At 42.1% G+C, this 15,661-nt stretch overlaps 1 protein-coding gene across 1 annotated transcript; it reads left to right on the forward strand.

The window, feature by feature from the left end:
• Positions 1-328: 328 nt before the first annotated feature.
• SPCS3 (signal peptidase complex subunit 3) lies at positions 329-9,693 on the forward strand. Its single transcript, XM_043454294.1, has 5 exons — positions 329-615; positions 2,375-2,448; positions 4,488-4,564; positions 5,159-5,274; positions 6,223-9,693. The coding sequence occupies exons 1-5, from the start codon at positions 473-475 to the stop codon at positions 6,353-6,355; spliced, it is 543 nt and encodes a 180-aa protein (XP_043310229.1). The 5' UTR covers positions 329-472; the 3' UTR covers positions 6,356-9,693.
• Positions 9,694-15,661: the final 5,968 nt, after the last annotated feature.

Here is a 15,661-nt window from a genome sequence, read left to right on the forward strand (position 1 = left end):
CTGTTCTCAAGGGGTGACCCGTCGGGTGACAAACGATCTTGCCCCGCTGCTGGTTTTAAACGCAAAATAACGGAACCTAAGTACCCAGGAAGCCCACACAAGCTGAGAGGCGGAGAAACGATGCTGGGCATGGAGTCTCGGGCCGGGCTTGGGGACGTAACACCAAGTGGGCGGATCTTTTCGGCGAAACCCCGCCCCTCCTCGTCGCTGATTGGCGGCGGGACAGGGGGCGGCCCGCGCGCGGCTCAGTCTCTCGGGCTCCGCGCGCGCCCCGCCCGCCGGTGGGTGTGTCCGGGCAGCGGGGGCGCGCGCGCTCGGTCGCGTCCGGGACCGGAAAGGAGGCGGGGCCGCGGCGACGCGCGTCCCCGGAACGCGCGGCGCAGGCGGCGCGGATCGTCGGGAGCCGGTCCGCTGCCGGAACGGGGTCCCGGCTGTGGCTGTGCAGCGGTGCGCTCTCGGGGCGTCAGCCGATATGAACACGGTGCTGTCGCGGGCGAACTCGCTGTTCGCCTTCTCACTGAGCGTGATGGCGGCGCTCACGTTCGGCTGCTTCATTACCACCGCCTTCAAAGACAGGAGCGTCCCGGTGCGGCTGCACGTCTCGCGGATCATGCTGTGAGTGCGGCCGACGCCGGGGGGCGGGGATGGGCGGGCAGGGCGTCGGGGGGCCGGCCGGGCGCGGGGCCCCCTCACGAGCAGCCGGCGCCCCCGGGCGGGCGGGGCGCCCCGCTGCGCCGCGCCTTCGCGGGCTCGCTCTTCAGTTTTCCTGTGGAGCGTTGCTTGGGTCGGCGTCCGCGCTTCCTTCCGGTTCCTCACTTCCGCGCCCGCGCGCAGCCAATGAGGGAGCCCCACGACAGCGCCGCGCGGCCCCCACCCCCACCCCCACCGGCGCGGGGTCCGCGCCTCCTGCTCCGACCCCTCACCTCCCCGGGGTCTGCCTGCTCCTGCAGCTGACGAAGGTGCCTGCCGATTGGGCCGGAGGGGTGAGGGTGCCTGGGGAGGACGCGACACCCCGGCGCTTCGCGACGGATGCTTTGAATTTAAAAATTTTTGAAGGTCCAAGCCTCTTGAATACATTCTGCGAACATGCCCCCAAGTAGAATTTAAAATGACATGGTCCTTCCGCTAATGCCCATTAAAAAAATTAATGCTGAGATTTATTCTCCAGGACTTTCTTCTTCGATCCGTAGAATTTCTTTTTTTTTTTTTTTTTTTCACTCCTCCCTGGTTCTCCTGTCGTTATTCTCTGTGCCATCTTTCAACAAGTGCCCCCTCGTCTTCAATCTTCGTTTTATTTCTTAAGTCGGAAATGGGGACCAGCTGGTCATCTGTATGAGAATGAGAATAGCTAAACTGACATTTACTGTAAGCCTCTGAACCAAAGAGAAGTACGAGTGTCATGTGGGTGGCTCTCTAGATTCACATCTACCTCCAAAGGCTCGATGAAGATGGAAAGGGAAGAAATGTAGTTTGGAGATTGACTGAACTTTTGCTTTCTCTTTATATTTATTTGAGAAAAGAAGGAAGACATGATCTATTCACTGCTTTCTTCCAGGGATATTGGTGTTAAGAGTCATCTGGTGTCAGGAATCACTTGGGATTTTTCACAGGAAAGTTGTCACAAAAATCACCAACTGCTAGATGATACTGTGTTTTATACAAACGAGCAATGTTAAGTGCAGAAAGACACCCAAAGTGTTCATGTACAACTCAAATCATATGTTGGTGTTCGCGGATCCCCCCACTATTTTTTTTTCCCTGCCTATGTTGATGTCTTGTAGCAACTGCTTTTTTTTACATGCAGATAGACCCTGGCTGGAACTCCTGAGTCTATCTGCTCTGGGAGAGTAGAAAAGCGTGGCTCATCGTAAATCCTGAACTGTTAGCTATTTTGTATCTGGAGCTAGCTTCTTACCTTCCTTGGTCTTCATTTGCTCTTGTCTGAAGTGGAAGTAACACCCAACCCATAGGCATGTTGTGAGCATTGAGATGATTGTCAAAAATACATAGTGGATCTGACAGAGACACATAGTAAACGCTCAAAAATAGCAATTGTTCATTTTGTCTTGGTTTCCTTATAGTCTTCTGTAATTTTTTCTTCCTCTTCTTCCATATCACTTGATCTAAAGTATTTCACATTCTTTGAGCACTGTTTATCTCCCTCTGGGTTTTGTTAGGGATTCTTTTAAGTTAAATGGAAATAGCTGAAGACCTGCTTTAATAGTGAATTAAAATGTTTGTTGATACACAAGTTTCGCTGATTTTTGCTTGTTTGTGGAGTGCAGCCAGACTTTCACTTATATAAGGAATTTTGTGAATTTTGTATGCCGTTAAGTTTGAAGGATGGTGAAACTTAACTATTTTTTGCTTCTAGAAAAAATGTAGAAGACTTCACTGGACCTAGAGAAAGAAGTGATCTGGGATTCATTACGTTTGATATAACTGCTGATATCCTTTTGAAAAAATATTTCATTGCTTGTATAATGATACACATATTGTTCAGTCACCTGGGGGGCAATAAGTACGTTTATCCACAAGTCAAACCTTGGGAATTTCTGTGCTTGTGTTTTCATCAGTATAATTGTGTTATTGTCCCTCATTCATACCTTGAGAAAACTTATTTATAGATTCATGAGTTAAATCTAAAGCTACAAGAGTTTTTTGAGTCTGGATTTCAGAAAGAAAATAAAGTTAGATCATTTAGCTTAAAGGAGGAAGAATGATAGCAGTACTCAGCCTACCTAGATGCAGTGTTTCATGTACAGTCCCAAAGAATATGTCCGTATTTTGTGATAGCAGAGAAGCATATGTTAAAAGTGAATTGCATGTGTTGTGGTTCAGAAGGTCATTATCAGATGATTATTGGTAAAAATGCTAGCATTCTGCCTTATAGTTCTTTTATAAGTACTTATATAGTAAGAGAAATCTTAACAATGAAAACAATTACTTAAAATGGAGGTGATTTCAGTATTTTCTCTTTATTTTGAATTTCCACCTTTTAACTTCTTTTTGGCCAGTTTAATCTTCTTTTAGGGGCTTAGATTTACTATTTTGGCAATGTTCTTCCCAGCCACTTCTAGGATCTCACCTGCCTTTTTAGGACCCCAGGATTAAAATTGAATATGGAGATTGAACCGTCTGTACTTGTGTAAAGCAGCTGTCTGAACAGTGGAAGCAGACTGTGTACCTGGGAAGTTTGCCTGACATGCCCCTTTACTACCCTGGAATTACTTTTAATTTCGTTTTTAAAAAATAAATTATGGGGTTTAGAAGTAGACTAGTAATTAATTCTGTAGGCACTTTTTTTTTTTTTAAGGGAATAGAATACACCATCAGAAAAGTCCTGTGGCAGACTTCTGCTATTGTCCTCATGTCTTTTTTTTTTTTTAATCTAAGCTAGTGAGGGAGTTTGGATCTAGTGTAAAAGTAGGAATTTTGTGTATTGGGCAATTACAGTGGAACTTCCTGATATTTCAACTATTATATATTCCCAGTTTCCTCATTTGTAGTTTAGATTCTCTTAACATGGCTGCTAAAAGTTGAAATTGTACCTGCCCATATAAAGAGATATCCAAGACTTCAATTCTAAAAGAGTGATTCTTAGTGGATACACATACCCAAGAGAGGAATGTCATGAACATGTACCTCTTAGCATGTAAATGGATATAATGAAATGACTTAATTAATATATGATGCTTAATGAAATCCAGACATTAACTCAGTTCATTTCTTAGTGCCACTGTGCTTAGTCGCTCAGTCGTGTCCTGCTCTTTGTGACCCCTTGGACTATAGCCCAGTAGCCTTCTCTGTCCATGGGATTCTCCAGGCAAGAATCCTGGAGCGGGTTGCCATGCCTCCTCCAGGGGACCTTCCCAGCCCGGGTCTCCATGCCCCTGGTGTTGTAATTAATCCTGGTGAGGTTTTTCACTCTTGTAAACCAAACTGTTATTCATGCCCTTACTTTATAAAGCACATCATGGGACATTTTGATCTCTCCCGGCATGTGTCCATATACAACATGTACAGTTTACTGTACTTGGTTTAGTTACTTGAGCCTGTTCTTTTTTGCACAACATGAAGTTGTCTTGTGATCACTGGTTATACTCAGAACTCCAATGGAGTCATGTATGTTTAAGATACTAGGTCCGCTTTCTTTTAGACTTACTGGGTTGATTTTCCAGAAAACTAAATTTTTATTTCATGGTTAATTTCTTATTAATTGAAGTATCTCAGGTAGTAATGCTTAGAGGAGCAGGGAAGGATGCTCTTAATCTCACTGATATTTTTTGACTTTGGAATGAGCTGGATTTTACACTGTATTATCTTTTATATGTTTTTATTAGTGCACCAATATGTTTCTGGGCCACCTCTTTTTAATTTTAATTTTAGTATCAATATTGCTATGAATTATCAATTTTAAGAATAACTAAAATCTTTTTTAAAGTTGTATGCTGCTTTATGATTTATATATTCCTTAATTTATTTACATCTAGAAAATATATTTGATTGGAATGTTAAGCAGTTGTTTCTTTACTTATCAGCTGAATATTCAACAAAAAATAATGTAAGTACATGCGTGGAAGTATTTTTGTAGATATTTAAAACCTCATTCTTTAGGAAAGAATATAAATTTTATATATTTGAAATATTTGACCTGGAGTAATTTAGTAAAAATCGCAAACCCATGGAGAAGGTGACTCTACTAAGAAAATTCTTTTGTAGCTTCCGTCTTTTTTACAGATGTGTTTTTTCTCCATTTCATGTCCTTAATTTCCCAAACTTGTTTGTGATCTGTCAAAGCAGTGACTTGAAAGGATTGTCTGACTCCTAGGATTTTACCATAGTGAAATTTCTGTTTCTCCTAGGGCCTCGCTCTGAAGAGCACATAAGTCTAAAACCTTGCATTGAGCTTTAAGGGCTCTAAACAACATGGTTGTTTTAGCAAAAGAGGTGATTTCCCTTAGGGAAATGTCTTTTGTCCAGGAGAAGTTGGACTCCTGTGTCTATCCACTTGTATCATTTTGTCTGCTTTAAGATTTTAACAGTTCCCTCAAAGTTAGATTCATTCATATAAATAAGACTTTATTTACCAATACATTTGAAGTGACCAGATGCTAATTTCTATTGAATTATCTAATTAATTTTTATTTTAATGCAGGCTCTGAACCAGGTTGTCCTTTGGGACAAGATTGTTCTGAGAGGTGATAATCCGAAGCTGCTGTTAAAAGATATGAAAACAAAGTATTTTTTCTTTGACGACGGAAATGGTCTCAAGTGAGCAACTCTTTGTCATTTTTTATATGCGATGCTATGTGAAGGGGAGAGAAAAACGTGATGTGTTTTTTTAAAGAAAAACATTGCAGGCTAAAAAGAAAAGTTGAGAGAGAAGAAAAGTATTCACATAGCTCTGAACTGAAAGATTTGAGTAGAAACAGTGCTGTCCAACTGGAATCTTAAGTGCTTGGTTCTCTTGCCTTCTGAGAGCTTAAGTCAGAGTAGGAGGGCCTGGGGCCTCTGCTCTCAGGAGCACAGGGTCCTGGGCTGCTGACCCTGGGCTGGGACTGTTATCTCCAGAGGGCTACTCTAGGGGAGTCAGAGGAACTGCCAGGGAACCTGAATGAGGAAGCAGCCTGTTGGTCCAGGATTTGATACTGAGGTTTCTGGTTTTGGTTCACTTAACCTCTCTGAACCTCAGCTTCTTTTTGTAGAAAATGAAGGAATTAGAATGAATGATCTTTTGGGTCCACTTTGGCTCTCATCTCTGTGGGTCAGCTTTGGAAAAGATTTTAGGGAAGAGCTAACCCTAACCAAACTTGTTTATGCAGATGAAAATTTTACGGCATTGAGAGATTTTGATCAATTCAGGTTTGCCCATGTAGATAATGATAGAATTAAGTTTCAAATCATTTCCCCTTGGTTTTTAGCTCAAATGTGTTTATGTTCCCTGTGTTTTACACATGTAAGCATTTTGGTTGATGGCTTGCCTAACTGACTCTGAAGTAACTTTAGGTGGGTCGTTACGGGAAGCCTACAGTGAGAATGCTGGGGTTTTCCAGCGTTGTCTGAGATTTCAAAAGGCTTGGGAAAATGTGTTTGTAGATTAGAATTCCACTTAGAGCTGGTTAAAACATAAAGTATCTGACACCTCAGTGCTTGAATTACAACATTTTTATTGAACTACAAATGTTTCTGCTGACGTCTGTTTATGATGTGTCGTTACAGGGGAAATAGGAATGTCACTTTAACCCTGTCCTGGAATGTCGTACCAAATGCTGGAATTCTACCTCTCGTGACAGGATCAGGACACGTATCCGTCCCATTTCCAGATACATATGAAATAACGAAGAGTTATTAAATTATTCTGAATTTGAAACAACATATTTTTATACCTAATGAATTGTATCTTGTTTCTTTCTTCCTTGCATCTTCATTTGTTGTGGGTTAATTTTTTTTTTGGTATAAGAATGAACATCAGAAGGCATATTTGAAGGGAAAGACTAATGTACTACCTGATTTTCCAAATAAAAACAAACAAAGGCCACCAGAGTGAAGTATTGTAAGAGTAAGACAGCCACATCAGAAGATTCTGTGAAGTACTTGTATTTGAAGTCGTTGCTGTATTTCCATTATTCTGGATGGAATATGAGTGATCATGAAGGATAGTCAATGCTTTCAGGTGCCTGTGGAGTTGGGAGAACTCTATTTAAGCCTTGCATTCATGCAGGCTCACATTGGATGTGATTTAGAAGCAGATATTTTCTTTTCTCTCTTTTAGGCTTTGTTTCAATACTGGAAAAATTAATACACTTAGTAGTGAGAAGCCTGGTTTACAAAACAGCCAAACATGATGGAATTTTATTCCATTTTTCTTAGGAATGCCCAAATGCTTGTTTTTCTGACAGGTGACTAGCAGCTTTCTCCACTAAAGACTAAATACCTCTTTAAATGCAGTAAATCATTCTCAAATCATTTTAAAGTCACTTAAGTCTGTATCTTTCAGTGCTTTCTCTAAAAAAGCTCCTTGATGTTGTATCTTTGTGTGTTTTTTTTTTTTTTAACATTGCCATAGAAAGTTGAAAATGTTTGCATGGTTTACCCTCTGAGTTAAGTTTGTTCTACTAAGCATGCCCAGTGCCACTGAGTGGTAATATTTAAATTTTTTTCTAGGTCCACATTTTAATAATTATTGGGGTAATAATAATCAATATTGTTGGTGTGCTTTTCCATTTATAAGCACTCATGTATATTTGACTGTATGTGATTCTCAATAATCTAATAAGGTAGGTAGTACAAATGTTAGCTCTTTGCAGATAAAGAAACTGACCCAGAAGTTTATTGAATTGCTTCCAGGTTATTATATAGCCAGCAAGGAAGGGCATTGACCCTTGAACTCAGATCTGATTCTCTGAGCATGTCCTCTCTTCTATACCTCAGATGACAGACTAGTCAAAATTCACTTCTGTAATTTTTAATACAGTTTTTGTTACCCTGGACACCCTTTCTATTAGTTAGAAGAGTTCCTTTTCTAAATGAAAGTGACTGATTTTCAAGTTGCCAACAATTTATATAGAGGTAATATGTCACTCATCCTCTGCATAAATTAATTCTTCTCACGTTAAAAGTAAAAGAATCCAAGCATATGTAAAAATAATTTAGAGATTGATTATATGATCATATTTAACCATGTTTTTTCCTACAGTGGACAAATAAACATCCTCAAAGGAAGCAACTGCAGATCAATCACCCTTAAAAGCTAGACCAAACACTGCAGGAACAGTGTCAGCGGTAACCAAAAAGGGCTAATGTTTTCTAAGCATCGTTTATACCAGTGGCTGACATTTGTTATGAGAAACACATCTCCATTTACTTACATTGCCTGGAACAGCTTGGCTTGTAAGGACATGTGTTCTGTGGAGGCCAGAGGTACAGTGTCATGAATACTAGACTGGGTTTGGCTCGCAGCTTTTTCGTTAAACTTTTCAGGGTCTCCATTTCTTTATCTGTAAAATGACAAGAGTTGGACTAGTTAACTTAAACAGTGATTGTTTTATACCGTACACATCTGTAAAATTTGTTGTATCTCTGGCCGATTGAACAGAAAAGCACCTTAGTAATGAGAGGGCAGATGTAATGTGACTGAAAGATGAATTAACATAATTCATAAGTGATCTGATTTTATTTCTGTTATATTTTACACCCAGAAGATTTAACTTTTTGTATAGTTTTTGTACAATTACTAGACACAAACTTAACATCTGTCGGCATCAAAGCTTAAAAGGATGTGTTCTTGAGGAGGGTGCTCTCAATGGGCCTGCAGCCCAAGGCAGACCTAGGGCCAGCTGAGGCGCTCAAATGCCGCTGGACACCTGGGTTTGTATTTGCTGCACATGAATGTGGAAATTTACTCCCGCTACTGTTCAGTCCAGGCTCACCCCCATTTTGGAGTTAGGTGAGGAAGGGGAGTAGAGAGGCCCACTTGCACAATGGAGCTTTTGCTTTCATTGGAAAGAGAAGCTGCTCAGGCCAGGATGATCCAACACGGGAACACAAAACCTTTCTCTCAGGAACTCATTTTTGGGTTTGCACAGCTTTGTAAGTCCACTGTAACTGCATGAAAAAGTTGGACCTGTGTTTAGTTGATAACATTGTCTACCTTACCATCAGTGTTTTCAAAAGTCTTGCATTTCCACAAGACTGAAGGCTTCACACTTTGGATTAGAAACATCTGAGTCCCGGGATCATCCTGGAAAAGAAGAATTGCAAGACTCTCCTCTGATGTGCTCCCATGTTCCTTTCTCCTGTGGTTTAACCTGGACCAGCACTTAATCTGTTTTTCATGCCCCGCAATTGATTACATTTGGTTTCTTTGTGCCTAGAGGATGATAACAGGAGACCAGAAATCCTTTATGGTGTAGTAGGAAAAGGGGTTATTTTGAGTTTCTGTTTTTGTAATTATCTTAACAGCTCTTTGGAGGGTCTGGCCAGCCTAGAGAGAGAGGCTTTAAGGCTATAAGAACTACCTAAACCTTAAAGCTTTGGATCTTTGGGGTACAGGTTAATGGGGCTGTGTTTTATAATGCTTTGAATTGACATGAAATGAGTTTATGGGGGGAAAAACCATAAGCTGTGAATTTTAATAGTCAACATCTGTCCATTTCAGAAGCCTCCCTTGCTTTTAGCAGACAGCCTATGTACCTTTCGTGTGACTGCCAGTGGTTTAAAAAAATGTTTTCAAAAAATTGTTGCATGTTTTGATGCAATTTGGGAAACTGTTTACTTTAAATTCATAAGAAAAACATTCATGTCAATACTGAAGAAACGTTTGAGGCTTTTCTTAATTGCAATAAATAGTCAACATTTTTCTAATGAAAATGAATTTTGTTTATGAGTAAAAGGTATGCATTTAAAAGACTTTCAGATTGATGCTTTTTTTTAAAATGTGAAGCTGCTGAACTAAAAATGGATGAAACCAAGTCTAGTAAACTTGAGTTTTTTTCTTTTTTCCTTTCTCTTTTTCTGGGGCAGGTGTGGGGGAGGGTAGTCACACCTAGCAGATCCCCAGAGACTGGGCTCCTACCCTAGACTGTAAGCTCTTTGAGGGCAGTCTTGTGGGTTTATCTTTGTATTTTCCCCAGCGCCTGGTGCAGAGCTTTGCACAAAATAGGCACCCAATAAATACTGATGATGAACCAAGTCGTCTCTGTAATGTGGCCAGACCGTGGGGGCTATTTTGCAGTTAGTGTGCTCCTTTGTCGGAGAAGGCAATGGCACCCCATTCCAGTACTTGCCTGGAAAATCCCATGGGGACAAGACTGAGCAACTTCACTTTCCCTTTTCACTTTCATGCATTGGCGAAGGAAATGGCAACCCACTCCAGTGCTCTTGCCTGGAGAATCCCAGGGACGGCGGAGCCTGGTGGGCTGCCATCTATGGGGTCGCACAGAGTCGGACTCGACTGAAGCGACTTAGCAGCAGCAGTGCTCCTTTGTAAAGGCTGCTGTTGTCACTCGAGCTCCTGGTGACGTTAGACCTGACTCTTCCTTCCTTTCATACCTTAGACATTGCCCAGGCCAGGCAAGCACTGAGCTCCTGTTGCCAAGACCCGGGTTCCCCCACTGCCAGGCTTCTGATAGAGCCATGGGACATTAACCGAGAAGGCAGATAACAGCTGCAAGTCACCACACAGACCTGACTTTAAATACTCTAAAGATGCTGGTTGAGCTCATGAAGAAACAAATGGGTCAGATTAGACAGGTGACTGCATTTGACAACGTGGTGGGTCCAGCCTCCCTCACACTCATGGCTTCTGGGCCCTCCCTGGGAGCCTTGTGGGAATCCTATCGTACCCATTTCTCAATGTTTCCCAGGGAACTCAAGACAACCGCAATGATAGAAATACTCCCTCAAAAGAAGAGAAAATCGGATTCACAGGGGAAGTTAGTTTTCTTTTTTGTTTTTTTAAACCAAAGTATTTTCCTGGGATGATACAAGAGGTCAGCTGGGAGTTCTCAGCCCTGCCTTTATGATTTGTCCAGGTACAGAGTCAAGAAGTAAAACACTGTAGTTATTATTAATGACAGAAGAAAAACATCCCCTGGAGAAGAAAATGGCAACCCACTCCAGTATTCTTGCCTGAGGAATCCCATGGACAGAGGAGTCTGGTGGGCCATAGTACGTGGGGTCACAGAGATGGACGCGACTGAGCACTCCAGGGTAGGACGTGAGTTGCATCACCTGCTTGGGGTGACTCCAGGAGGCCAGAGAGACCCATTCTTACAAATCTAAGTCCTGTTGACCAGTTCCCTTCCAGGAAGACATATTCGGTGAGAAAAGATCTACAGGGAAATCTGTGACAGGCCATGGGTCTCTGTCTGGTTCAGTTCAGCTCAGTCGCTCAGTCGTGTCCAACTCCTTGGGACCTCACGGACTGGAGCACGCCAGGCCTCCCTGTCCATCACCAACTCCCGGAGCTTGCTCAAATTCATGTCCATTGAGTTAGTGATACCATCCAACCATCTCATCCTCTGTCGTCCCCTTCTCCTCCTGCCCCCAATCCCTCCCAGCATCAGGGTCTCTTCTAATGAGCCAGCTCTTCTCATCAGGTGGCCAAAGTATTGGCGTTTCAACTTCAGCATCAGTCCTTCCAATGAACACCCAGGACTGATCTCCTTTGGGATGGATTGGTTGGATCTCCTTGCAGTCCAAGGGACTCTCAAGAGTTTTCTCCAACACCACAGTTCAAAAGCATCAATTCTTCAGTGCTCAGCTTTCTTTATAGTCCAACTCTCACATCCATACATGACCACTGGAAAAACCATAGCTTTGACTAGACGGACCATTGTTGGCAAAGTTATGCTCTGTTTTTCAATATGTTGTCTAGGTTGGTCATAACTTTCCTTCCAAGGAGTAAGCGTCTTTTAATTTCATGGCTGCAATCACCATCTGCAGTGATTTTGGAGCCCAGAAAAATAAAGTCAGCCACTGTTTCCTCATCTATTTGCCATGAAGTGATGGGACCAGATGCCATGATCTTAGTTTTCTTAATGTTGAGCTTTAAGCCAACTTTTTCACTCTCCTCTTTCACTTTCATCAAGAGGCTCTTTAGTTCTTCACTTTCTGCCATAAAGGTGGTGTCATCTGCATATCTGAGGTTATTGATATTTCTCCTGGCTATGTTGATTCCAGCTTGTGGCTTCATCCAGCCCAGTGTTTCTTCTGATGTACTCTATATAGACATTAAATAAGCAGGATGACAATATGCCTTGACGTACTCCTTTTCCTATTTGGAACCAGTCTGTTGTTCCATGTCCAGTTCTAACTGTTGCTTCCTGACCTGCATACAGGTTTCTCAAGAGGCAGGTCAGGTGGTCTGGTGGGTCAGGTGGGTGATATTCCCATCTCTTTCAGAATTGTCCACAGTTTATTGTGATCCACACAATCAAAGGCTTTGGCATAGTCAATAAAGCAAAAATAGATGTTTTTCTGGAACTCTCTTGCTTTTTCAATGATCCAGTGGATGTTGGCAATTTGATCTCTGGTTCCTTTTCTAAAACCAGCTTGAACATCTGGAAGTTCACGGTTCACGTATTGCTGAAGCCTGGCTTAGAGAATTTTGAGCATTATTTTATTAGCGTGTGAGATGAGTGCAATTGTGCAGTAGCTTGAGCACTCTTTGGCATTGCCTTTCTTTGGGACTGGAATGAAAACTGACATTTTCCAGTCCTGTGGCCACTGCTGAGATTCCCAAATTTGCTGGCATATTGAGTGCAGCACTTTCACAGCATCATCTTTTAGGATTTGAAATAGCTCAACTGGAATATCATCACCTCCACTAGTTTTGTTCAGTGATGCTTCCTAAAGCCCACTTGACTTCAAATTCCAGGATGTCTGGCTCTAGCTGAGTTGTCACACCATCGTGATTATCTAGGTCATGTAGATCTTTTTTGTACAGTTCTTCTGTGTATTCTTGCCACCTCTTCTTAATATCTTCTGCTTCTGTAAGGTCCATAGCATTTCTGTCCTTTATCGAACACATCTTTGCGTGAAATGTTCCCTTGGTATCTTTAATTTTCTTGAAGAGGTATCTAGTCTTTCCCATTCTATTGTTTTCCTCTATTTCTTTGCACTGATCGCTGAGGAAGGCTTTCTTATCTCTCCTTGCTATTCTTTGGAACTTTGCATTCAAATGGGAATATCTTTCCTTTTCTCCTTTGCTTTTCACTTCTCTTCTTTTCTCAGCTATTTGTAAGGCCTCCTCAGACAGCCATTTTGCTTTTTGCATTTCTTTTCCATGGGGATGGTCTTGATCCCTGTCTCCTGTACAATGTCACGAACCTCTGTCCATAGTTCATCAGGCACTCTGTCTATCAGATCTAGTCCCTTAAATCTATTTCTCATGTCCACTGTATAATCATAAGGGATTTGATTTAGGTCATACCTGAAAGGTCTATTGATTTTCCCCACTTTCTTCAATTTAAGTCTGAATTTGGCAATAAGGAGTTCATGGTCTGAGCCAGTCAGCTCCTGGTCTTGTTTTTGCTGATTGTAGAGAGCTTCTCCATCTCTGGCTGCAAAGATTATAATCAATCTGATTTCAGTGTTGACCATCTGGTGATGTCCACGTGTAGAGTCTTCTCTTGTGTTGTTGGAAGAGGGTGTTTGCTATGACCAGTGCATTCTCTTGGCAGAACTCTCTTAGCCTTTGCCCTGCTTCATTCTGTAATGAATTAATTCTGTATCAGTACCTGTGCTTTTATGACACCTTCCTGTCACACACATGTAAAATTGTGGTTGAAGTTTCACAGAGTAATACTTTGAACTATGAAGACAGGCTGGTTCCAAAGTCCAATACAATGTCCACCACCAGGACAGATGCTAGTTACTGCTCACCTACTATGTGTTACCTATCTTAACTCTGTGACGCTCGCCTCACATTTCCTGGTGAACTGCAGGAGTCAGGTGCCCCTGACTAGAAATCACATAAAATAAAATGCTTATTAATAGAAGAAAGACACTCAGGCCCAACAAGCTTTAAGATGACTAGGGGAAAGAAGCAAATATATATCCAGTGCCTCACTGTTCTACTTACTTAGTGAGATGGCATAGGAGAATTGTTCTCTCTATATATTCATATGTATATTTTCATGTAGAATTTAATACATTCCAGTCATGAAATTTTCTATATATACATTCGTATTCTACATGATGTATTTTAAGTTCAGTGGAACCTATAAAATCACTAAAAGAACGGAAAGTGAATGTTGCTCTGTCGTGTCAGACTCTGTGACCCCAAGGACTGTCGTCCATGGAATTCTCCAGGCCACAGTACTGAAGTGTGTAGCCGTTTCCTTCCCCAGAGGATCTTCCCAACCTAGGGATCTAATCCAGGTCTCCCACATTGCAGGCAGATTCTTTACTGTCTGAGCTACCAGGGAAACCCAAGAATACTGGAGTGGGTAGCCCGTCCCTTCTCCAGCGGATCTTCCCGACCCAGGAATTGAACCGGAGAGTCTTTCATTGCAGGCAGATTCTTTATCAGCTGAACTACCAGGGAAGTAAATAAATAAATCACTAGAGAGGGAAGTAATTTTCATCAATACAGTTTTCCTAGTTTTCTGATTTTAAATTTCATTTTTTTTTTTTTTTTACAGTAAGAAGCTTTTGTGTCCAACTATTTTATCTTCCTGAAGTGGAAGTTCTTCCCTCTGACTAGAGGTGTTCTTAGGAAAAGCTGTAGAAAGCGGATCCACCGCGGCGCGCTTTTCTCAAACGTGCCTCTTTCGCTGATTAGTGGAGCTCTGGCGCCCCCTGTTGGCAGAACTGAGGAAAACAAGTAATAGGCCGGCAGTTCATGCTACACGGTGTTGCTGTGTCCATGGACCTCTGCCCTCCAGAAAATTCTGAATTTTGGTTTTGCTTACTGCTCACATTTAGGTTTTAACTCACTGGTCTTTTCCTCCTTCCCTTGGAGCTTTCATATATGTTCCTAAGAGCTAAGCATGGTGATACTGTGTGCGTTCACTTCATCTGGGGGCTGGCTGAATGGCTGCAGGAGTGTTTTAAAGTCTCACGTGCAAGATGATGCCAACACGGAAGCTAAGGCATCTTTTTGCTGGTGAAGGAAACAGTCCTCAGCAGCTTATACAGGTAAGGTAATTTAGTAAACGCATTTTTTTTTTCTCTCTTTCTTTCCTAATAACGCCAGAAGTTTGCTTTTATAAAAGCTCAGGTAGATTTCACTGTCTTGTCTCCAGTCATCAATGCTTTGTTTTCTGCTATAATTTAATGAGCACGGAGCCTAATTCTTCCCCATCTCACAAAATGTAATGCTGATTTAGAACTTTGGGGCCTTCGTGTTGACAGAATTCTATGAGAAGGGTATCTATTAATGTACATGCATACCAGAGGATGGGGGTCTCTTTCCCACAGATTTCAGGGACTTGCCACTCTACTGTGAAGTGTCTAGAGATCAGAAATTTGGGGTGGAGATAGAATTTCACTTTTAAAGGTGAATGGTGACCCCCTGTGCCCCCTACTGCTGTAAAAGTTCTACTTTGTCCTTTTATAATTTCTTTGACCCCCTTTTCAAGTCTCTTGCTCATTTATTAAAGTCCATCTTTTATTTTTAAACATTTCCTATGTTGTCATACTGCATTCAGGAGGCAGCATGTGCCCTATTGTGGTGTCTGCTCCAACCCAAATGCTGAAGAACCTGGTAAGTCAAAGGCTGATAGACTTGAATGGGGCCCAGAATAAAAGAAGAGCCTTCAGTTCATCCCGTCTGCTTTGTGAGCAGTTCTGCCAAAGTCCTAGTCGGTCCAGGGGTGCTTTCTGAGTCTGCACCTGCCTGGGGTGCTGGGAGAGCCCAACAAGGGCTCTGATGGGTGAATCAGAGCGAATGCCCTTAGGGTTTTGGAGTAAAGCCGTGCTCTCTTCAGAAAGTAAATATTGTTCTGAGAATAATTCTTGGCTCACCATTAGGCCCCGAGATGCCAGTAATCATGAAACTTGAGAGGCAAATCAAAATAAGTTTTGTCTGATCTCGTAAGTCTCAAGTCATTACAACTCCTGGACATTTAATTGAAGGGATTATATAGGATCAGGCGGGCCCTGAATGAACTGGCAAACCCCATCATCCATGCCTTTCTCAATTTACATCTCT

This window comes from Cervus canadensis, chromosome 31, assembly GCF_019320065.1.
Source record: "Cervus canadensis isolate Bull #8, Minnesota chromosome 31, ASM1932006v1, whole genome shotgun sequence".
NCBI classification, from domain to species: domain Eukaryota; kingdom Metazoa; phylum Chordata; class Mammalia; order Artiodactyla; family Cervidae; genus Cervus; species Cervus canadensis.

What these genes read in the sequence shown, in the direction of transcription:
- SPCS3 (XM_043454294.1), top strand. Translation starts at nt 473, where the DNA reads ATGAACACGGTGCTGTCGCGGGCGAACTCGCTGTTCGCCTTCTCACTG. An exon ending in TACGTTTGATATAACTGCTG is followed by an intron (nt 2,449 to 4,487) that starts ATATCCTTTTGA and finishes TAATTTATTTAC; the next exon opens with ATCTAGAAAATATATTTGAT. An exon ending in GACGACGGAAATGGTCTCAA is followed by an intron (nt 5,275 to 6,222) that starts GTGAGCAACTCT and finishes GTGTCGTTACAG; the next exon opens with GGGAAATAGGAATGTCACTT.